At 40.6% G+C, this 21354-nt stretch overlaps 1 protein-coding gene across 1 annotated transcript; it reads left to right on the top strand.

Moving 5' to 3' along the window:
* On the top strand, window positions 1-15906 carry cercam (cerebral endothelial cell adhesion molecule). Its single transcript, XM_015940662.3, has 12 exons — window positions 1-357; window positions 1544-1654; window positions 3867-3984; window positions 4084-4218; window positions 4329-4533; window positions 9813-9932; window positions 10006-10082; window positions 10188-10294; window positions 11114-11246; window positions 12509-12636; window positions 13019-13222; window positions 15484-15906. The coding sequence occupies exons 1-12, from the start codon at window positions 155-157 to the stop codon at window positions 15710-15712; spliced, it is 1770 nt and encodes a 589-aa protein (XP_015796148.3). The 5' UTR covers window positions 1-154; the 3' UTR covers window positions 15713-15906.
* The last annotated feature ends 5448 nt before the right edge of the window (window positions 15907-21354 follow it).

The following is a 21354-nucleotide window of genomic DNA, read 5'->3' as shown; positions in this document are numbered from 1 at the left end:
TGAGCTCTAGGAGCTCTGGGGAGAAGTAGGAGGTGAAACATTTGGGAAAGCCCTCTTTCTTCCTCCTCTTTTTTTTCCCTGGGACTGCTGACGCGTCCAGCGTCTACGTGCAGCTCAGAGGCGCCGTGGATTACTTTAAACTACAGCCACCATCATGATACTTCCTCTTCTAGTTTTAGCAGCACTGCTTTTCCGGGCTGAATGTTACTTTTCGGAGGAGAAGTATCCGGAGGAGTCTAAAATGCAGCCTCCCACCGTGGTAATCGCGCTCCTGGCCAGGAACGCTGCGCACTCGCTGCCCTACTACCTCGGAGCTCTGGAGAGACTCAACTATCCCAAAGAGCGCATCTCAGTCTGGTGGGTCCTTTAGCAGGATAGAACAGGCTTCTTCTCTGGTTCATCTGAAAGGTCCACGGTATCTACATGACCTGAAGCTGTCCCTGCTCGCTGTCCCCGTTTCTGTCCAGACTGGACTTAAATGTTCGGTTCTGGTTAACAGTTTTCTAGTTTCTTTGGATTCAAACAAGATGTATTTTTTTAAACTGATCGGAGGCTGAAGTCAGCTTCCGATTTGTTAAAGGAAAATTCCACAAAAAATTCAGCATCTGGGCAATTTATTGTAGTTTTAAAACTATGAAATACATTATACTTGTTAACTTTGGTTTTAAATTTCCCCTTATGAAGTTTATTAATGCAATCAAAAGATCAAGGTTGGTTCTAATGTTGTCTAGCTCTAGAGAAAAACACCAAAACTCCTCTTAACTGCTTAGACATCAGTAGGGTCACAGTGAGCTGGTACCTGTCTCCAGTGGCCATTGGGGCGAGAGGCAGGGGACATCCTGGATAGGTATTCAGTCCATGATAGGCAGCCATAACATCGACATAAATATATGAGCCACACACACACACACACACACACACACACACACACACACACACACACACACACACACAAACACACCACCTGGACAATTCAGAGTCACAGATTAACCTAGCATACATGTTTTTGGTCTGTGGGATGAAACCAGAGCAAATGGAGAAATCCCATCCATGCATGGGATGAAAATACCAGCTCTACATATAAAAGCTGCAGGAACTGGGATTAAAACCTGCAACCTTTTTGCTGAAAGGGAAAAATGCCACCATGCAGCTCTGATTGAGGGTTTCACAACATACACACTGATTTAAAGATTCTTCTTTCATTATTGAATAACAATTATGTAGTTTTTGAGCTGGGGTTGCATTCATTAAGTTCTTATTTGAAGAGTTTAAATATTGTAGTCTTTTCTATTAGAGGTGTTAAAAACTCATCCTGATGGCAGAGCTTCTGTTGGAACTAGCTAAGAAATGTTCCTCTCTGAATTGAGACTTTGGTTTTTGATCATCGCTTCTTCCCTGGTTTAAATATTCTTGAATTTTTCCTGCTGAGGATGAAACAGGAACAACTTTAGTGCTTATATCCTCTCCTCTGCTCAATGGTTGGCTCTTAGATTTGTGTTTATCTGATCTGGAGATCTTCAGCTGATTTCTCTGTTCTTCTCAGGGCAGCCACAGATCACAACTCTGACAACACCACAGCCATCCTGAAGGAGTGGCTGACTGTCATGCAGAAATATTACCATTATGTTGAGTGGAGACCGATGGACAAGCCCACGTAAGTCCACTTCTGCAACCCGAGTTTGTTGATATTTACCCGATTCTGTCAGTTAGCCTTCATAGGATGAAAAGGCAGAAGCACCTATGATGGTGTTGCTTCTCAAAAAGCAACTTCAGATTGGGTTTTGGCAAAAATCTGAATTGTTTGCTCTTTGCATGAATTTAAAATATGACACGTTTCTGCTTGTTGATGAATCTACAACACTATACAGATGTCTGCAGGCGCGGCCCATTTATTTCTAAAATGAGTCTGTTTTCTCAAAGTATTTAACATGTTTTTTAGCAGATTAATATTAAAAAGCAGGTTCACTGAGAAACAGTTTTATAATTATTATTCTTGATTATAATCACCCTGAGTTTTTCATGCAGGTCTACACCTATCTCCCACATTAGCTTCTGATGGGAAATAGATGGTGAGACTTTAGGATCTGAAAAGCTTGACAGATGTATGTCACACTGTCACTTAGCGTTCATGGACTCTCCCATCTTGAATCACAACAAGGAAGGCTGTTGTTGGATTAGTTTCCAGGAATCAGCAGAGAACGTCTCAACTAGTAGAAGCTAACCATTAGCTTTAGCAATTCCACAACACAGCAGAACTCCATCAGGCTTGTGTTATTTGTGGATATAAAACATCAACGTTGCAAAGCAAACTGAGTCAATTGAGTCACGTTGCTGTTAGCCAATCAGAGGCGAGATGTCCAAATGTCAGGAAACGAGACCAAATCCTGTTGTCTTAAGCTACTCCCTCATCCTCAAACAGGCGCACTGGAGTATTTTTTCGTCTGAGAACAACTTACAAGGTATTCGTTTCTACTAGAGACTGCTGAAAATGTATTACAATATGAGTAAAGTTGACCTTTAAACAGATGTTAATCTCTGGCATCAGCCTTCAAAGGGTTGTTAAAATGAATTGAATAATGCCTAGTTGTTGAAAAATATTGGCAGCTTTGTAACATATAACCATAAAAATTGGGTGTAAAATACATGGGGCTGGGTCCAACGGGTGTTTCTCATTGTCAAAGTCCTTGATTACGAGCACACTGTCCTTCTTTGGTCAAAGAAAACGGTTAAATGGAACAGTCTTGCATCACGTGACATGGGAGGTAACATTATATTTTATATGTATAAGTTTCAATATAAATGTATAACAAGTCTTTTACTTTTTAATTGTGTATATATTGGTTAAATTAAATATGAAAGTGAGTTACTACCTGCTAGCCACCGAAGCTACAACTACTAAGCAACTAACCAAACAAAGCTAACTGCTTTGGATATTAAAAAAAAAAAAACATTTTAGATATCAGCTACATTTAGTTGACTTACATTTAATCTTTAAAATTTGCCCCCGAAGTAGCTGCCGGCTTCTGATCCGCCATCTTTTTGAGAAAACCGCAGTGTATTCTGGGAAATTTTTGACCAAGGCCAGGCTACAAGGCACCTCCAATGTATCCTTGCTCAGCTAGCTAAACGGCTAACAAACAGAGAACACACACCTCGGTAGAACATGAACATTGGAACATTCCTTGGTGGCTCCTGATGACGTATCTCCTAGGCAACCGGGGCGGGACCAAGACATCAAGGCAAGGTTCCATGGCATTGAGAAACTCCCTGCATCTCTGGGCGACGCCATATTAGACACCATGTTTCCTTCTATGGGAACCCATGAGGACAAAATGCATTTACTGATTTGTTAGAAATGGTTACAAAACGTTCACCATTCATAAATGTTGTTTTACCGCTTCACTAGTTGCCAGTGATGAAAGGGAGTCTGATGTACTTGTCATTTTGCTGGAGGTTGTGCTCCCGGGTATTTTTGACCCTAATGGGCATCAGTCAGGTCTTGCTCGAGCACAAATATTCTGCCTGCTTGCAATGATTTAGGTATGTACTGCCCCTTATAGCCAGGGAAAACACACATCGTCAATTTAAGATGATATTTGTTTTAAAAGCCTGTCAAACGTAAGGCTTTAAGGAACATATAATTTAAAATATGGCTGAAAAAGGTTATTTCTTCCTTTTTTCCCCCTTCTGTTTGTAATTGTTGCATTTAGAATCAGAATCTAACTTGTTTATTTTGATTTTCCAGATGTGTCTGCTCTTCTAATTTGAAGGATTAATGAGATCTTACTTGTGCATCACCACATTTAAGGAATTAAAGGAAATAACTGATGAAACTAATGCAACTGTGATCATGACTTTTTCCACAGGTCTTACGCAGGAGAACTGGGGCCTAAACACTGGCCCAACAGCAGATATGAGTATGTGATGAAGCTAAAACAAGCGGCGCTCAATTTTGCTAGAAAACGCTGGGCTGACTACATCCTGGTACGTTCTAAAGTCATCTTTTAATGAACTCTAGTCAGTTTTTCTGCACTAAGCTGGATTTGTTCTTTCAGCACCTGTAGTCCTGTCTCTCTGTTCCAGTATGCAGACACAGACAACATCCTGACCAACCCGGACACCCTCAACCTGCTGATAGCAGAGAACAAGTCGGTGGTCGCCCCCATGCTGGACTCCCAGGGAGCATACTCCAACTTCTGGTGTGGGATCACGCCACAGGTGATCAGCTGATCTCCAAAACATCTGATAGTTTCTTTGTTACTCATCAGTGCTTTTAATTAACACTTGTCTCGCACTTCTTTTTTTTTTTACATTTTATTACATTTTAGGGTTATTATCGTCGAACAGCAGAGTACTTCCCCACACGTTACCGCCACAGAGTGGGCTGCTTCCCGGTACCGATGGTCCACAGCACGTTGCTGCTGGATCTGAGGAAGGAGGGCATGAAGAAGCTGGCGTTCTACCCGCCTCATGAGGACTACTCATGGCCCTACGATGACATCATCGTGTTTGCCTTCTCCTGCCGCGCCGCAGGTTTGTCATCTTTATTTATTAGGTTTTACAGAAAAGGCTTGTTGAGATTTTTCCACCTGTTTACAGAAACAAAGGTGGATTCTGTGTGCTAAAGACAGAAGATGTTGCACACGCTCCTCTAAATTGAAAGCAGGGTTTTGAAATTAGAAATTAAATATTAATCAAGCAGGAGTCTAATGAAAGAGAAATTTTGAATTATTTGTCACTGGAAGCTGTTGCAAGTCTGTGGGATCTCTTAGTGAAACTGAGGCAGCATGGAATAAAACCATGAGAGCTAACCTGGGAAGAATATTAACAGATTACTGGATAAACAAGATGGTATTAATGAGTTTGGTGATGTAAAAAGCTCAGAAGACCCACTAAACTGTTGGTTAGACCTTTGATTAATTTCACTTAAAACGGCCACCTATGTGAGGAACAACCTGCACAAGTTCTGCAGTCATGATTCAAATTTCCATTCAAGATGAACCATAAAAACAAGATTTTTCTAGAGTATCCCTGTGATCTTATAGAATAAACTGGCCTCCATTTGCTGAGGGCGATTAGAAATTGTTAGCGAATCAAATTTGCATTAAAAAAACTAATAAAAAGGCATTTATGATGGTCTAATACTTCTAATCCGAGTCTTGAGTCGGAAAAGAGTGAAATGCTTTCTCCGGGTTCTTCTTTCTGCCTTAAATGGAGGAGTTTAAGTATCTCAGGGTCTTGTACGCGAGTGAGGGAAAGATGGAGCAGGAGATCGATAAGAGGATTGATGCTGCGTCTGCAGTGATGCTGGCGTTGTACCGGCCTGTCATGGTGAAGAGAGAGCTGAGCCAGAAGGCGATAACCAATCTACGTTCCTACCCTCAGCACTGGTAAGGAGCTTTGGGTAGTGTCCAAAAGAACATGATCATGTATACAAGCGGCTGAAATAACTTATAGCTAAACATGTAACGGTGGCATTACTATTACGTACTGGTTGGCAATAGGGCTGCAACAACGAATCGATAAATTCGATGAAAATCGATTACTAAAAGCGTTGGCAACGAATTGCGTCATCGATTCGTTGTGTCGCACAACTCTTCCAAAAGCGCCCCCCCTTCCCGCCCGCCATTGCGCGCAGACCAGAGCAAGTCAGATCAGCGCGAGGGAGAGCCGCAGATCAGCGCGAGGGAGAGCCGGCAGATCAGCGCGAGGGAGAGCCGCAGATCAGCGCGAGGGAGAGCCGCAGGTCAGCGCGAGGGAGAGCCTGCAGACTTGCGCTGCTGCGAACCGGTTCCGCATTGTTGCACAGCGATCCAGGCAGCTGCTTCCAGCGCACGGTCCATTCTCAAAGTGGCGCAACCAAAAAACTATAATTAGCACACGATCGTTCATGTCCGCACATGTTCTCTATTTTCTGTCTTATTTGTGCCTGAAGCTCGCTACTGCGGAGCTCATCACCTGTGCTGTGGTGATGTCACCTCACGCAGCATCGAAAACGCGCTCTGCGCTTTTCGGTCAGGAGATCCCTTTGACCTGCTCAAAAGTAACTGATGAGGTGAAAAGGTAAGAATCCAGGCAACAGATTTTCTGGAGAATTAAGAGGAGATGCAGGAAGATGAGAGACAGACAGGACAGGAAAATAGTTCAATAAAAACAAGAAAACAAGACAAAGTGTTGAAAAGTAAAATGTAGGTAGATTTATCTCCACGACACGTTTTTACCAGTAAAAAACAATAAGTTATACACATGTTATATTTATACATCTGATACAATTCAGATCACCTTCAAAACTCAGTCACACACCCAGGGCCGTTTCAAGACATTTTGGGGGCCAAGGCAAAATGCCCCCCCCCCCCCCCCCCCCCCATTACTGACATGTTCTAATATTATCAGATGAAAAACTAAATTATCAGAAGCGCTGTCTCATCTGCTTCTTTTTTAAACTTGCAAAAAGTAACAAAACCATTTGAAAGCTACTATTTGTGGATTCTCTGAAAGTTTCCATGGAGTGTGTGACAACTTATTTTTTCATTGATCCTATCGTCTAATCTCCCAGCTGAAACAAGCATCCTTAATAATCTGTGCACAGGAAGCTTACCGATGCTGTAGTAAAACAAAAGGTATAATAATTTATTATTAATAAAACCTTGTTGCAGCACTAAAGCAGAAAAATTAGATTTTGCATTAAATATGCAAAATATTTACATATGAATTGTTTTAGAGCCCTTTAATTGGCAGAATCTGATATTAATTTAGTTCTTACAAAAAATGGGTCCCAACATGGTTTGTGTGGCGTTGCCATAGTGTGACGTCATAGGCACAGATCCCCTGTCCTCTTGTTTGGAAATGGAAATATGATCACCCTACATTAAACAAACTGTTCACCCGGGCTTTTGCACTGCACAGAGACGCTTCGCTGCCTATGACTGAACGTCAGTTGAGAGTCAGTCTCATGCAGACTGACCAATGAAGAGAGGGCCTCAAGTTAAGACCCTCTCCTCATTGGTCAGTCCACACGAGGTGGGTCAAAGGTTACTCTGGGCGGGTTACGTGTTGTCAGGCATTCAAGTATTGAGTATATTTACTGCATATTACAGTAAAATATTCTGTATGTGACCACAATATGGTGATCCTCGGGTCGTGATGATGGAGCCCTTGAATATTGTTGCCCAGGGTACAACAAAGTGTTAATCTGGCCCTGGTTCCGCCGTCACATTCCCGCAGAAACTGGTTGATCACACCGGGGCCAGACTACTAGCATGTGGTTTTACAACCACAATGTCCTCAGAAGCAAAAACGCTTTTCAAAGGGAGGGAGGAGTCCTAACTGTTGCTGCAGGCGTGTTGTGTGAGAGTGCAGTTATATACTGGTTAATATATTTTTGGGTTCAGTTGCTTTCATGTGGCCTAATGTGAGTCTATTTTGGATCATTGGAATGATCAGCAGCATTTCTTGATGTGACTTTATGGCAGTTGCCCAGGGCATCATCGCAAGGAGGATGGCATTCATTTACTTTTGTTTTATTTGGTATTTTTTCAGTCATTTTTGGAAATAGTGATCAATTTTGATTAATTCACAGCCTATGTTTAATTACATTTAAAATAAATGTCAACAGATGAGATCAAACAAAACAGATGAGAATTGCCCTTAAGCTGTTTAACTTGGACCAAGCATTTTAGGTCACAGATAGATGTAGCTTAGGGTCTCTGTCTATACACCTTATAAGACAATTTAGGTGATGGCATGTTGTTTTTCTGCTATTGAACTGTTTTCTAATAATGTTGTGTTAAATAAAGTGAAGGAAGGAGAGAAATAACGTTTCCCTAGCAGTTTTAAAAAATTTCCCCATGTAATCCGATTAATCGATTAATCGTGTCGAGACCCCATCCGATTAATCGATTATCCAAATAATCGTTTGTTGCAGCCCTAGTTGGCAATAATCCAGTTTAAATTATGTTCACAGATCGACTGTTTGGGAATTACATGCTACAGCGGCTTGCCATACTCCTGCAGCGTTGTTGACCAGAGCAGACTCGAAGCAGCAAACTGACTGCTGCGGTTCTGCTCCATAGTGCTGCAAACAGCTAATAGACGGGATGATAGGGACTTTCCTTCCACTTTCAAGTTTAGATATTCTTAGTTTCACAACCATCGTGTTTATTCGGAACCCACTTGATCATGTGCCTGCTACCCGCTAGCATTAGCTAATCTGCCCATAGTTACACTGTTGATCCCAAACTTTAAAGTTGAAGTAAAAGTTCCATTAGTTGTCACACTTACACTAATGTGTGTGCGAAATTTGTTTTCTGCATTTGACCCATCCCCTGGGGCAGCAGTGAGCTGCAGACACAGCCGCGCTCGGGAACCATTTGGTGGTTTAACCACTTAATGCTGAGTGTCAAGCAGGGATGCATTGCGTCCCATTTTTTCAAAGTCTTTGGTATGATACGACCAGGAATTGAACCCTGATCTCCCAGTCTCAGGGCGGACACTCTCCCACTAGGCCACTGAGCTGGAACTTTGGACTTTTTCTGCCTTTGCGTCCTTTCTGGTTTCTGTGTTTTCCTCCGCAGCACCTAGATTAGCACATTGTGCGCCAGTAAAAAGCAACTCACCTTTGTTCAATAAAGTTCTGGGGGGAAAAAAATACTTGAAAATATGTCACACTAGTGCTGCATCTTTTAAACAATTTATTGCACACATGAGTTTTTTTTTTTCCATCGCCAGTCTGGCAACTTATGTCTCTCTTCGTTCTGACCTGCCTCGGTCTGCTCTGCTGCCGCATACAGATGAGCTGCGTGCATTGACTGTTACATGAAGGTTGCACGACACAAAAAAGTTGTACAACACAATGAGTCAATGACGAAATGCATTACCAACGCATTTCCTCATCGATTTGTATCGATTTATCGATTTGTTGTTTCAGCCCTACTATCCACAACAGCTGAGATTAATAGTGCATAACTTCCCATGTTTATATTAAAGTCTCTCCTTTAAACTCATTATTGAGATTTTAGTTCAAGTTTTGGTAAAATTACCTAAATTGTCATGTTTGGGTGTAGCTTTTTGACCCACGACATGTAGAATCACCACGGGAACTGAAAGTAAGTAAAAAAAAAATGTTATTTATTATTCTTGGTTGAGGTGAATGTGGCGATCCGACGTCTGGAGGCTCCAATAGATTCTGAAGTGGAAACAGGAATGAGTATCTTGAAGTTAACGTGTAAACAAAACCAAGTGAGAGGGGGCTTATGGTTTCCTGGATGTTTTAAGACCTCAAGAGGAGGGCAAGTCAGGTCTGGCTGAGCGGGATGGTTGAGAGACAGAGACAATGGCTGGGAGCTGAGCACTGGAGAACAGGAGTCCAAATGTGTCCAGACGGGCAGGTGAGCGGTGGAGAGCAGGCGGTCAGAGGTGAGCGACGTGGCTGGCAGGCAGTGTTGATCCAAAGGAGTACTGAAGAAGAGTGAGGTTTGGTTAGGAAGCAAACAAGTCTTTAAACAGGCAAGAGCACAGGCTAGACACTACCCAATACAGAGTAATCATCCTGCACCGGTGAGTTATCACGCTGCTCCTTAAATCCCCTGACCACTGATGGGACGATCTGCAGCAGCTGCTCTCCGGGACACGCCCACCTGCAACAGAAAGACTCAGATCCCAGACAGAGGTGAACTCAGCACAGGCCATGACAGTAATGATGGAATCATTCTGATCATGGAGGTGTTTACCAAAGAAGAAAAATAAATAATAAAATAAAATAAATCCCAGCATGTTTATTCATCAGCTTGACTGATATTTTTCTTGCTGCTCAGCGATCCAGATGTACGTGTGCAATAAGGAGCGCTATGGTTACCTGAACGTTCCAGCCAAACCTCACTTCAGCCTGGAGGACGATCGCCTCAACTTCGTCCATGTCCATCTGGAGTCCATGAGTGAGAAAACAGTTTCACTAGTGTCGAAGGGACAAAATCAGCTTCTAAATCATGTCTCCTCTTTCTTTTGCAGTCGATGGTCCACCCATGTATCCATCTCGATTCGTTCACATGTTCCCAAAACAGAGGGACTTGATGGGATTTGACGAGGTGAGATTGGTCACTGTAGATGTAAGACATGTCTAAAACTAACCATCACAGAACCAAGCTCTGGGTATCGGGAATCAGTTGTACCCATTGTCCTTTCATCTTCAGATCTATCTGATTAATCTGCGGCGCCGGACCGACCGAAGGGACAGGATGCTGTTCTCCTTAAACGAGCTGGAGATTGATGTCAAGGTGGTGGACGCAGTGGATGGAAAGTGAGCAACTCTCAGACGTGCATGGAAGAAGTTCTTCTAGAGAACTAAATGAAGCAGACACTAAAATGTTGATAATTGGTACACACATCCTCGCTTATTTGTTCCTAAGTTTCAGAAAGCAGAAAAATCTGCAGCTGTTGTGATTTAGCATTGTTGTTTTGGTCCCATGCCACTGAGTGATTTATAAACTAGTAGGAGCACTTTGAAATATATTCAGTAGTTTACTGGTAACCAGTGTAGAGATCTAAGAACAGGAGTGATGTGCTCCGTTCTCTTAGTTCTTGTTAAGACTCTAGAAGCAGCATTCTGAACAAGCTGCAGTTGCTTCACAGCTTTTATAGAAAGACCAGTTAGGAGACCATTGCAGTAGTCCAGCCAACTAGAAATAAAACCATGAATACGTTTCTCTAAGTCTGGTCTGGAGATGAGACCTCGGACTCTTTATATTTGGTGAAGGTGATTAAATGCTGATTTAGTTGTAGCCTTATAGCCTCATAGTGTTTTTTTCTCAAGAGATTCAGCAGTTCATCATATAAGACTGTTTTTCTGTTTGTCAAAACATGATTTATAATAACTTAGATCAAAGTACGAATGGAAGCACCAAAGCTGAAGAAAAAAAACATCCATATTATTAAAATATAATAGCACCCACAAGAAATGCTCTTAAAATAAGAGGATGATAAAAACTGAAGCAACATTCATTGCAGGAACAAAAATACACAACTCTCCTGCAGTAAGAAAGTAAAGCACTTTTTTAAAGTGTGTGTGTGTGTGTGTGTGTGTGTGTGTGTGTGTGTGTGTGTGTGTGTGTGTGTGTAGTGCTCTCAACAGCAGTGACATTAAAATCTTGGGTGTGGACTTGCTGCCGGGCTACTACGACCCATTCTCCGGGCGCACCCTGACTAAAGGGGAGGTGGGCTGCTTCCTCAGTCACTACCACATCTGGAAGGAGGTGAGAGAAAACCGTCCCAATCATCCAATCCGAACTGATAATTGTTGCCCTACAGGAAGGTTTCTCTCCCTCAGATTATAAAATAGGCAAGGCAGGCCTCTTGAATGTTATTGTTTACCTCCAGGTAACTGCGCGCGCGCGCGCACACACACGCGCACACACACACACAGGCAGGAGGGCAAGATCCCCATCTCCAATCATCCAGAGCTGTATCTCCGTGATTTAAGCTGACTAAATAATACTACTTTAGATCATCTAAGACATCTTTGTGCAGATTAATAAAAAATAGATACATCTCAAAGCTAACATTGTTTAGCTCAAAGCTTCCAGATCTGTTTGAAATAGCTAACGAGCTGTGGACGTCACACAGTTTTGCAGATCAATGCTGAAGAATCGCCGTGACACGTTCATCTTTGGAGATTGACGAATACTCCGTTTATTCTGAGGAGCAGCGTAAACAGAAACGTGAAACCAACGACATTAGCACAATTTGTGTCATTGTTATAACAAGACCGTTACCATGGTCACACACACCACACCGGCGCTCTGATTTTCACACAGGTTTATTTCTCAGGACTGATCAGCAGCACAGCTCCTTCCGTGCTGCTGCTTTTGTAAAAGGGTGCATTTGTTTGTTCTTCTTTGACAGTGAATGGTGGACTGCCTCATTGATTGATTTCAATAGCAGTGAATACATCACATTGTTCATGGCTCTGATTGGTCCTAGCGCTGTCCAATTACAGAGACTATTTGAGAGACAACCGTAGATTTCGCTCCACGACTGGGTGGTTTCAAAGCCCATCTCAAGAGAGCTTTGATCAGCTGTCCTGATGTGTTTCTGCAGCAGTTTTCAAAATGCTGTTAGCTTAGCGGCATGCTACAATGGTGCTGGATTGATGGTATAGGAGTACTTTTACTAATACGAGTACACAAGCATAGTGTTGGACTTTCTACATACAACTTTATTTTGCATCAATTACCCAGCTGTTCATGTGTTCAAACACATTTTCTCAGAACCAGTGAAGTCATGCATCTGTTTTTTATTTATTTAGTCTTGTATTAAATCTAAGTAACTATAAGAATTCTTAGTGTCATTACTCCAAAAACGTACGTTTCATTATTCATGAAAACATGTATGCAACACTATGTGACGAGCCATTTTGTGTTTAAACAGTTTTAAGCAAATCTAAAACTTTATGAGAGAATCTAGATCTTGGTGTCCAGCCTGATGGATGGTCTTCCATATTTATATTCATATTTAGATTGTGGACACACAAATGGACAAAGCGCTGATCTTCGAGGACGACGTTCGCTTTGAGGCCAACTTCAAGCGGCGAGTGCTCATGCTGATGGAGGAAGTAGAGCTGGTGGAGCTGGATTGGGACATCATGTGAGGAGTTCCTCAGTTCTTTGGTTTCTTGAGATGTCAATCTCAAATTAAAGCAGCTTGGCTTATAAATTATTGTCTTGAAGAATCAGTTTAGTACCAGTTTTAAAACAAGTCGAATGTCCTCAAGATGTAAATTCCTTCCTGTTTTTCTGTGTCCAGTGAGTTATTTATTTATTTATTTTTGTCTTTATGGAACAAAAACCACATGTTTCTATTCAAAACAAACCACAAGATCAAAGTTTGGACACAAACTCAAAATATCCTTTTTGCCAAAAGGTTTCGTTTTCCTGGATTTAGACACATTCTAAAAATGAAAAGAACCAAACAAAACAGCAACAGATGTTAGAAATCACGTCCTGGCTGGTTTCTCCACTCTCCACAGATACTTGGGCAGGAAGCAGGTGAATCCTGGAAAGGAGGCGGCGGTGGAGAACGTTCAGAACCTGGTGGTGGCCGACTACTCCTACTGGACCCTGTCGTACATCATCTCCCAGCAGGGAGCCCAGAAACTGCTCAACGCCGAGCCGCTTTCCAAGATGCTGCCCGTCGATGAGTTCCTCCCCATCATGTACAACAAACACCCCAAGTAAGAACACTTTAGGGTTTATTACGATTCATTATTAATCAACATTTTGGTCAAAGAAAACAACTGTTCCATACAATCTCTTAAATAAGAAAGCCGTTTGGGTTAATCCTTCTCTGTTCTGGCTCTTAATCTAAAAGCAGACGTTTAACATTCTTTACTATAGTCGTCTGAACTTTATATTTAACTGGGCTCGAGATTAAAGAGTGAATGCTGTGGCTTTTCTGAAAATAACTGGCTATAATACGTGGTGGTTGTCGAGCTAAAATTGAAAATGTCAAAATAAAAAAGAGATTTTCTTTTTCCTGCTGCACACACGTCTTTGCAGCAAGTGTTAACTTAGACTGACCTGGCTGTTTTTGGTCAATACAGACTGTTGATGACCTAAAACGTGGGAGGGATTTAGATCCTTTGGTCCAGTTTGGTTAGACAGCAAATGCAACGTTTCTGGTTGGTTTCTGAAATGTTCTGAAAATGATCTGATGATTTAAGCTAGGTACATTTATCAGTTACTTTCAGCTCAAGGTTTGTTTGTGCTACTGGCAAAGTAAACATTTGACCTTATTGAGGCTGATCTTTACAGAAGCATGTTGCTGCAAAGCTCTCAAAATAAAATCCAGCCATATCAGTTTATAACGAAAAAAGTACGGTTTAATATCTTCACTCCATCAACAAATAATGCATCCTAAATGGTGAGTATAGTGAGTATTTAAATTGTAATACCATAAAAACATTTTGTACATAAATGAAAATATAAATATGTAAAAACCACATTTTGGTCTGAAAAAGACAACAAGTTGTTTAATCTATGAATATTTCACATAAATGGATTTTATTTTGAAATGGTTGCTACTAGCCTAGCAAGGCATCCTATAAATGTGAATATAAAATCTGGCATTGACCCACAGAGAGAGAACTCAGTCGTGGGTCAGAATCTACGGTTGTGAACTGTCTCTGTATGCTATTGGACAACACTCACTGCTGCGGATGTCGGTCAGCGGGGGAGTCCGCATTACACTGATGAAGAAGACTCAAATACATCCTTTGTAGAAATAAAGAACTTGAGTACATCTATCTGCATTTGACTCAAAGAAAAACCCAAGTTTAACTAGTCCAAAGTTAATGCCAAAGTCTTTTCAAATGAGCCGTCACCATCTTTGTTGTTCCACTTCGTTGCAGCAACATCCCGCCCACCAAAGTGCTGTGATTGGTCCACCAAACCAACAGAATGCTGTGATTGGCAAGGCACAAGACTATTTGGGCCTGCTGAGGTGCTAATGGAGCATGGCTGTCTGGCTTGATTTCTAGGCTAAAGGGTTGCAGCCATGCTGTTTTCATGCATTATGCTAATTGCTAGCATGTTAGCATCATTTTTGTGAACAATTTTGCATTTCCAATCCAATTTTATTTATAAAGCGCATTCACAAGGCATTACAACCAAACAAGGCGCTGTACACTAAACCAACTTTGTTGGATGCATTTAGCTGTAAAGTATGCTACAGAGCTGGTAGCTTTGCAAGACAAAGAAAAATCTATGCTTTTTTTTTAAAACTACATCAACTTCCTTATTTCCTGAAAGGTTTTTTCAGGGGTGGCTGAGATGGCTAAATATACTACTACTACTACTACTACTACTACTACTACTACTACTACTACTACTAATCTGTATCATTATAGTTGTTGCTAATAAGTAAGAAAATTGCAAACATCACCACTTTGTTTTATCAGACTCACAGGATCGAGAAGAGAGAGCAGACACACACACACACACACACACACACACCTCCACACATATAGACAGACCCCCCTCCCTTTCACCACCACCCCCCACCACCACCACACACACACACACACACACACTGTAATTGAATCTTGTTGTATTCCCCACCCTTACTTTGTCAGATGTGTCTTGATTTACAGGAACTGTTACTAATTTTCTAAATGTTTTAGCTTCATCCATCTGGCTGAATTTCACTCAAATACCTTTTCCATCTGTGTTTGACTATAAAAATCAAAATGCATTTTTTCCCTTAAAGTTCTGTAAACCAGAGCTTTTAGAAGAGTGTGGGAACCAGCTCAGGGCCAGCTCACGTTCTCTGCTTTTCATCTCTGACTTCTGCGATTTGCTTCAGCCCCACTCTTTCCATCTCCTGTTGAGCCAGATCTATTTAAAATAAATCACAACAAAATCCCTTTAGCAAAAAACGGCTTAAAAGACTAAAATATTTAGATTTGTGATCTCTAATTCTGGTATCCTTCTCTAGTGAGGACTACATGTCCCACTTCCTCAACAGAAACCTGCAAGCCTTCAGTACACGCCCCCTGCTGGTGCAGCCGTGTCACTACGCCGGTGATGCTCAGTGGGTGAGCGACACAGAGACGTCCACTCTGTGGGACAACGACTCGGTCAGGACCGATTGGAGGGGTTCCCACAAGATGCTGAAAGGATCTGCGCCCGAGTTTCTGTCTGCTGCCTACAGGGACGAGCTTTAGCACGGAGCAGACAAAGGGGTCAAAAGGTCAGGGAGAGACAGATGCCGAAAGGAGAGAACGACATGTTCTGAGCCTTTATTTTTGTCTCAGATGTGCTCAGTGCCTTATAAACTGGACTTTGAGTTTTTCAGAGCATATCAGGAGGTTTCTGGTTTGGCAGAAAAACAATGTACAGGGCAGTTATTTATCAAAACAGTCTGTAAAGATGGTGTTTTAGCATTTATGCATAAACTTGCACAAAAATCATCCTGAATCCAATCTTTCAAATGTGTTTTTATGAGGGGTTTTTTAGCTTTTTGGGGGTGTTTGAAGCCTCTTTGCGGCTTATGTGTAGATAATCTTAGGTAGCTTGTATGTATGTGATGATTGCATCATGTTTAATGCTGATTAAAAATGTTCTGTTAATTAACTGCTAATCAGCTGATCAGACTGTGAGTCCCATGTCAAGTTTGAGTTTGTAACTGAATTATTTTTTATATATTTACATTTTCATAATGACTAAGTCTGTCTTCTACTGAGATGTTGTGAGATTCATTTGTATTTGAACCAAGCCAGTGGTCCGATATTACAATCAAGTGTTGAGTGAATGATTCTAACAGATCGAACATTTACAGGCGAACAATTGAAGCACCTTTTATTTGATCTTGTTTTCAGTTATTGATTTTTAAATTTTGAAACCTTAAAATGTTTATTTCTTAAAATCATCTAACTTTCTTCCATAAGAAGAGAACCGTGCAGGTAAATAGTAGAATACAAATGCAGTTCTATTTATTATTTCCAAAAGTAGATCATTTACATATTTTATGTTTTATTATATTAATTTTACATCAAACAAAAGGGTTATGTGTAATTTCAGGCTGCCTTACATATCAGTAAGTTATGTTGTTAAAAGGATGCATAAGGTTCATGAATCTATTCAAAAATGTACTTTATTCATTGTTTTGTTACCAGTTTGGTTACTGGGATTTATGTCATTTAATAATCATCACCGATCATATCATTTATGTTAAGTTTTTGATGTTTTACTATTTTCTATCTTTTGCATGTGCTTTTATTTATTCAGTCTTATGAGGAAACTTCCTAACAAAATAAGGTTCAACGTGCCTTTAAGGTGCAATGGCCTCCCTGACCTGAGTAATTATGTTTTAAGCTGAAATTTAAAAGATGTTGTTTTTTCATGTATTTTTTATTTTTATTATTTTTTTGATAAAATTTCATTGAGATGTTAGTAGATTGTTCTAAACTATCTGGAAACAGATTTTCTGTTATTACAATGACGGAAACACACCACAAGAGGGCGAACTTTCAGCAAAACCAGACAACATGAATTCCCTGGAACCGAAGGAAAACTTTTCTTTTTTATTTTAATATAACATGATACATATAAAATCAGAGTTTATTGTTTTAAATGTATCTGCATCTGTTGCTAGTGATAAACTAAACGTTCTTACCTTATGCCCAGTTTGTTTCTCTATACAACCTCTAATCCAGTGACTTATTGAACAGGGTAAACTTCACTTTGAGACTAAACTCTGTTTGCACAAGCTGTCTGTTCTGGGTCAATATCTTGTTGCAGAATAAAGATTTAGCCTGTAAAATAAGATCAATCTAGTCTGTCTGCTGCCGTCGTGAAAAAAAAGGGCGACTGAGTCCATGCACGCCACCCTTCTGGTTTGTCTAGGTAGATTCCCAGTTTCTCACATTCAGTTGCTGATTGGTTTGCATATGCCTGAATTGTCTAATTACATCAGCATGATTGGACTCCTCCACAGCTTCAAGGTGAAAATAAAAAAGTAGAAATGGTGCGAAAGTTCATTAAAGTCAGTAATTCTACTTAAAAGGATGAAACTAATATATAAGGTAGACTCGTTACATGCTAAGCCGGATATTTCAAGCCTTCATTTGTTATAATTGTGATGATTATGGTTTACAGCTTATGAAAACCCCACATTCAAAATATCAGACAATTAGAATATTGGGAAAAGGTTTAATATTAAAGTGTCACACTCCAATCAGCTAATGAATCCAGAACACCTGAGCCTTTACATCAGGAGTCTTCAACGGAATTTGTTCAAGGGCCGGAGTTTTTCTCCTGCATAAACTGTGAGGGCCAGATACTCTTCTGAAATAAAGTTCAAGTATTATTATATCTTAATTTATTAATATTTAAAATAGCTTTGTTTTCCATCTAAACTGTTGATTTGTAGTTTTAGTTGTGCTTGGAGAATGTAAACAATATTTGATATTTGGGACCTGAATTTTGCTGCTAAGCTTCAAAGTTCCCCTGTTGGGGGGCATTAGGGCTCAAAGAATTAGAGGGCCAGGTGGAAAGGTCTAGCGGGCTAGATGTGGCCTGTTGAGGTCCACTGCTTTAGATGGTCTCTCAGTATAAGGTGGATTACTGAAATAAATGATTGCAGAATATTCCAATTTTTCCTGTTTCACCTGTACCACACACACACACACACACACACACACACACACACACACACACACACACACGCACAGTTACATCCTGTTCTGAAAGGTCACAAGCAAACCCCCACAATGCGGCTTAGAAATTGGTCTCAACCCGGACGTACCAAAAATTGCAGTTCCACCCACATCACTCTTCTGTTTAAGTGTATTAAAAGCCTAAAATTCTGTATAATTAATGAGCATCCCACGTGACCACAGAGCTAGCTCCGTGGAAAGGCCTCAGTAGAGCCTCAGTCTGGCCTGGAAACTTTCGGGATTTTGGGTCTCTGTGCTTGTGTATTCTGTTTTGGATATTATTGGTGCAATTGTTGGACAAAATGACTTGCTGTGGTATTAATTGCACTAATAGAGCGTCCAAGGAGTTTCCACTTCATTTTTTTCGGTAAGTTAAATTATATTTATGTATTTTAGGTCACTGCCGCCTTTTTACTAGCTGAGTTTATCGAAGTAGCTAGCTAACTATCATTTTAACATGTACTGTTTAACCATGATATTTAGATGTAAAATACGGTAAAATTATTAAAAGGGCATATGTCGATGGGTAAAAGGGTAAAACCCAGTGCATTTAACATAAAAATGGGTTGAAATATGATGGAGCTCTTGGAGGGACACTTCTGTGTTCCATTCTTCCACCCGGTTCTCCCCAGCGGTCAGCCCGGTGCATGTCTGATCGATGCGGCGCCTACTAGCTGCTGCGCAGGCTGACCGCTCGTGGAGCTCTCGGACTCGGAGAGAGACCTGACCGCAGAAATACTGCAGCTCAATACCCTACCTAAATGCAAAGTTCGAGAGACGTGGTTCACTTCATTTAGCTAATATCAGTCTGCACTGCCTTCGGGCTGATTTGTCAAGTTCACAGAATGTGGAACGGGATGTAAGGTTAGAATCAGCGGCGAATCGGAACATATCTCGAAGCCCTGGCCGACGAAACGGTCCACATGACTATTACTGTACGGCTCGGAGAAAATTTGTGTTGTTTTTGTGTCAGTCGGTAATTCTGCTAACAGTGACTTTAACTAACGCAGCACTAGTAGACAGACAGCATTACAGCGTGAAATCCAGCTTTACACCACAGCGTGACCCGGTTCTGTGAGGAATTCTGTTCAGGAGGTTGCATTTCAGGCTCTCTCCACATCATATGTGTCTGACTTTTATGTTATAATAACGATCACACACTAGGAATGTTATAAAGCGCCTATATCTGACAGTTTCTTTTGTATATTATCTGACTTTATAAACTCCAACAACAATGTGCTTCTATTTTTTTTTTCAGGCTAAATCTACCCAAGACATTGGCTGTCAGACTGATTTAGTAGTCTGCAAGAATGCACTTGTCCAGCCTGACGTGGAGCCTTACCGGCGTAGCAAAGGTGAATTATTTTTAATAATCGTCTATGTAAACATTTTTATTATTACCTTCTAGTTTTAATTTGTTTTGCAGATTATTGTTACACGTGGTTTTATGCTCTTTTAAACTTTTATAAATGTGCTGTTTCTTTGTTTTTTATATAGCCACCCAGTTTAGAGCTCACAGCTGCTGTGTGTCTTGTGATACAGGGACCATGATGGAAATTCATCTTCCAGAAAGTCTGGCTCATCATTTAGCCAGATTTCTAAGGTATAGGCCAAAAATGTTTAGGTTAGTTTTAAAAAGGTCTGTGCATCTCTCATTTCATGACGTAACTTTTCATATTTTAGTTCCTGGGTGCCTTCAATGTGCAGGGACTGTCCAAGCAGACATTCTATCGACATCAGGCAAAGCTGTTAATTCCAACAGTGAGCTGGCAGTGGCAGCTAGAGCAAGCTGATTTCATCCAGGAGGCTACTGAATCTGGACCTGTGACACTTGGTGGTGACGTTCACCTGGTGAATACGTTTAAATTTATTAATTTTATTCCTTTGCTATCAAATGTAAATTAAGTAATAACTTGCATTTCTGAAGGACACTCAGCCAAACATGGCAGCCACACCATGATGGATCTCAAAAGAAACAAAGTTATTGAGATCCAACTCATACAGGTACAACATTACCCGATGATTCCAATACATTTCATGGTTAATTATTCACAGATCAATGGAGAATTATGTTTATTTTCAGAGCAATGAAGTTGGAAATAGTGTGCGAATGGAGAAGGAGGGATTTGTGCGAAGTCTGAGCACACTTTTGGAGAGGGGGGGTCGATGTGCAGCAAGTTGTGACTGACCTCCACACATGGGTGCAGAAGTATTTGCGGGAGGAATAAAAGGAAATCAGTCACTACTTTGACCCCTGGCACATGGGAAAAGGTAATCTTTGGGGATGTATATAGTGAATATTACAGGATTTTTTTTTCTATTTTAAATGTGGGTCTGTTTGGCTCTCCATGAATTGGTAAGAAAATCGAAGAGCTGGGGAAGAGAAAGACGACCCAGGATGTGAGACTGTGGAAGCAAAGTGTGGTGAACCACCTCTACTGGTCAGCATCCCTCTTTATTCCAGATTGGTTCAGCATTTACATGCTAATGTGGCGATACATAACCCAAACCAATATTACAGTAACATAAACTCACACAAAACGCTCCTCCTGATAGAGCAAATCTGTTCAGCACATTCTGACAGACAGACCACCTTTCTTCTGTCATGTTGCTGTACAGGACATTTTTAGAGTTTTTCTTTTTAAAGATAAATAATATTACATTTAAAGAGCAATACTTTCACATTATCAATTTTCCCACACTTTCTGTATACCTGTATTTTGTTGTTTTTCAATAAAGAATGACAAATTATTTAAGTTTGTTTTTTTAGCACACAAATATCTATCTGTAAAAAATATCTACAAAGCTAATATTTACATAACAAGTATGATTGGGTTTTGCAATACAGCACTCTGTTTATTTTAGTAAGATTTTTAAACCAAGTAAAGTTAGTAAAGAACACATTTCTATTGGCTGCTAAGCAGTGTTGGGAGTAACGTGGTACAAAAGTAATTAATTACTGTAATGCATTGTTTTTTGCTGTAATGTGGTAATGTAAGGCATTACAGGGAAAGAAAATGATAATATTTACTCGGTACAATTGTCAGTAACGCGGTTATTACAACGCATTTTTAAACCCAGAATCAAGATGTGGGTTTCTTAACAATTAAAATTGCGGAAAGCTCAAAATAAAGATCCGGTATATACAT

Source organism: Nothobranchius furzeri, chromosome 6 (assembly GCF_043380555.1).
Source record: "Nothobranchius furzeri strain GRZ-AD chromosome 6, NfurGRZ-RIMD1, whole genome shotgun sequence".
Lineage (NCBI taxonomy): Eukaryota > Metazoa > Chordata > Actinopteri > Cyprinodontiformes > Nothobranchiidae > Nothobranchius > Nothobranchius furzeri.
This window is presented reverse-complemented; position numbering and strand designations above follow the sequence as displayed.

Coding starts and splice junctions, on each gene's coding strand:
- cercam (XM_015940662.3), top strand. CDS start 155: ATGATACTTCCTCTTCTAGTTTTAGCAGCACTGCTTTTCCGGGCTGAA. Junction 1,655..3,866: donor AGACCGATGGACAAGCCCAC/GTAAGTCCACTT, acceptor CTTTTTCCACAG/GTCTTACGCAGGAGAACTGG. Junction 12,637..13,018: donor GAGCTGGATTGGGACATCAT/GTGAGGAGTTCC, acceptor CACTCTCCACAG/ATACTTGGGCAGGAAGCAGG.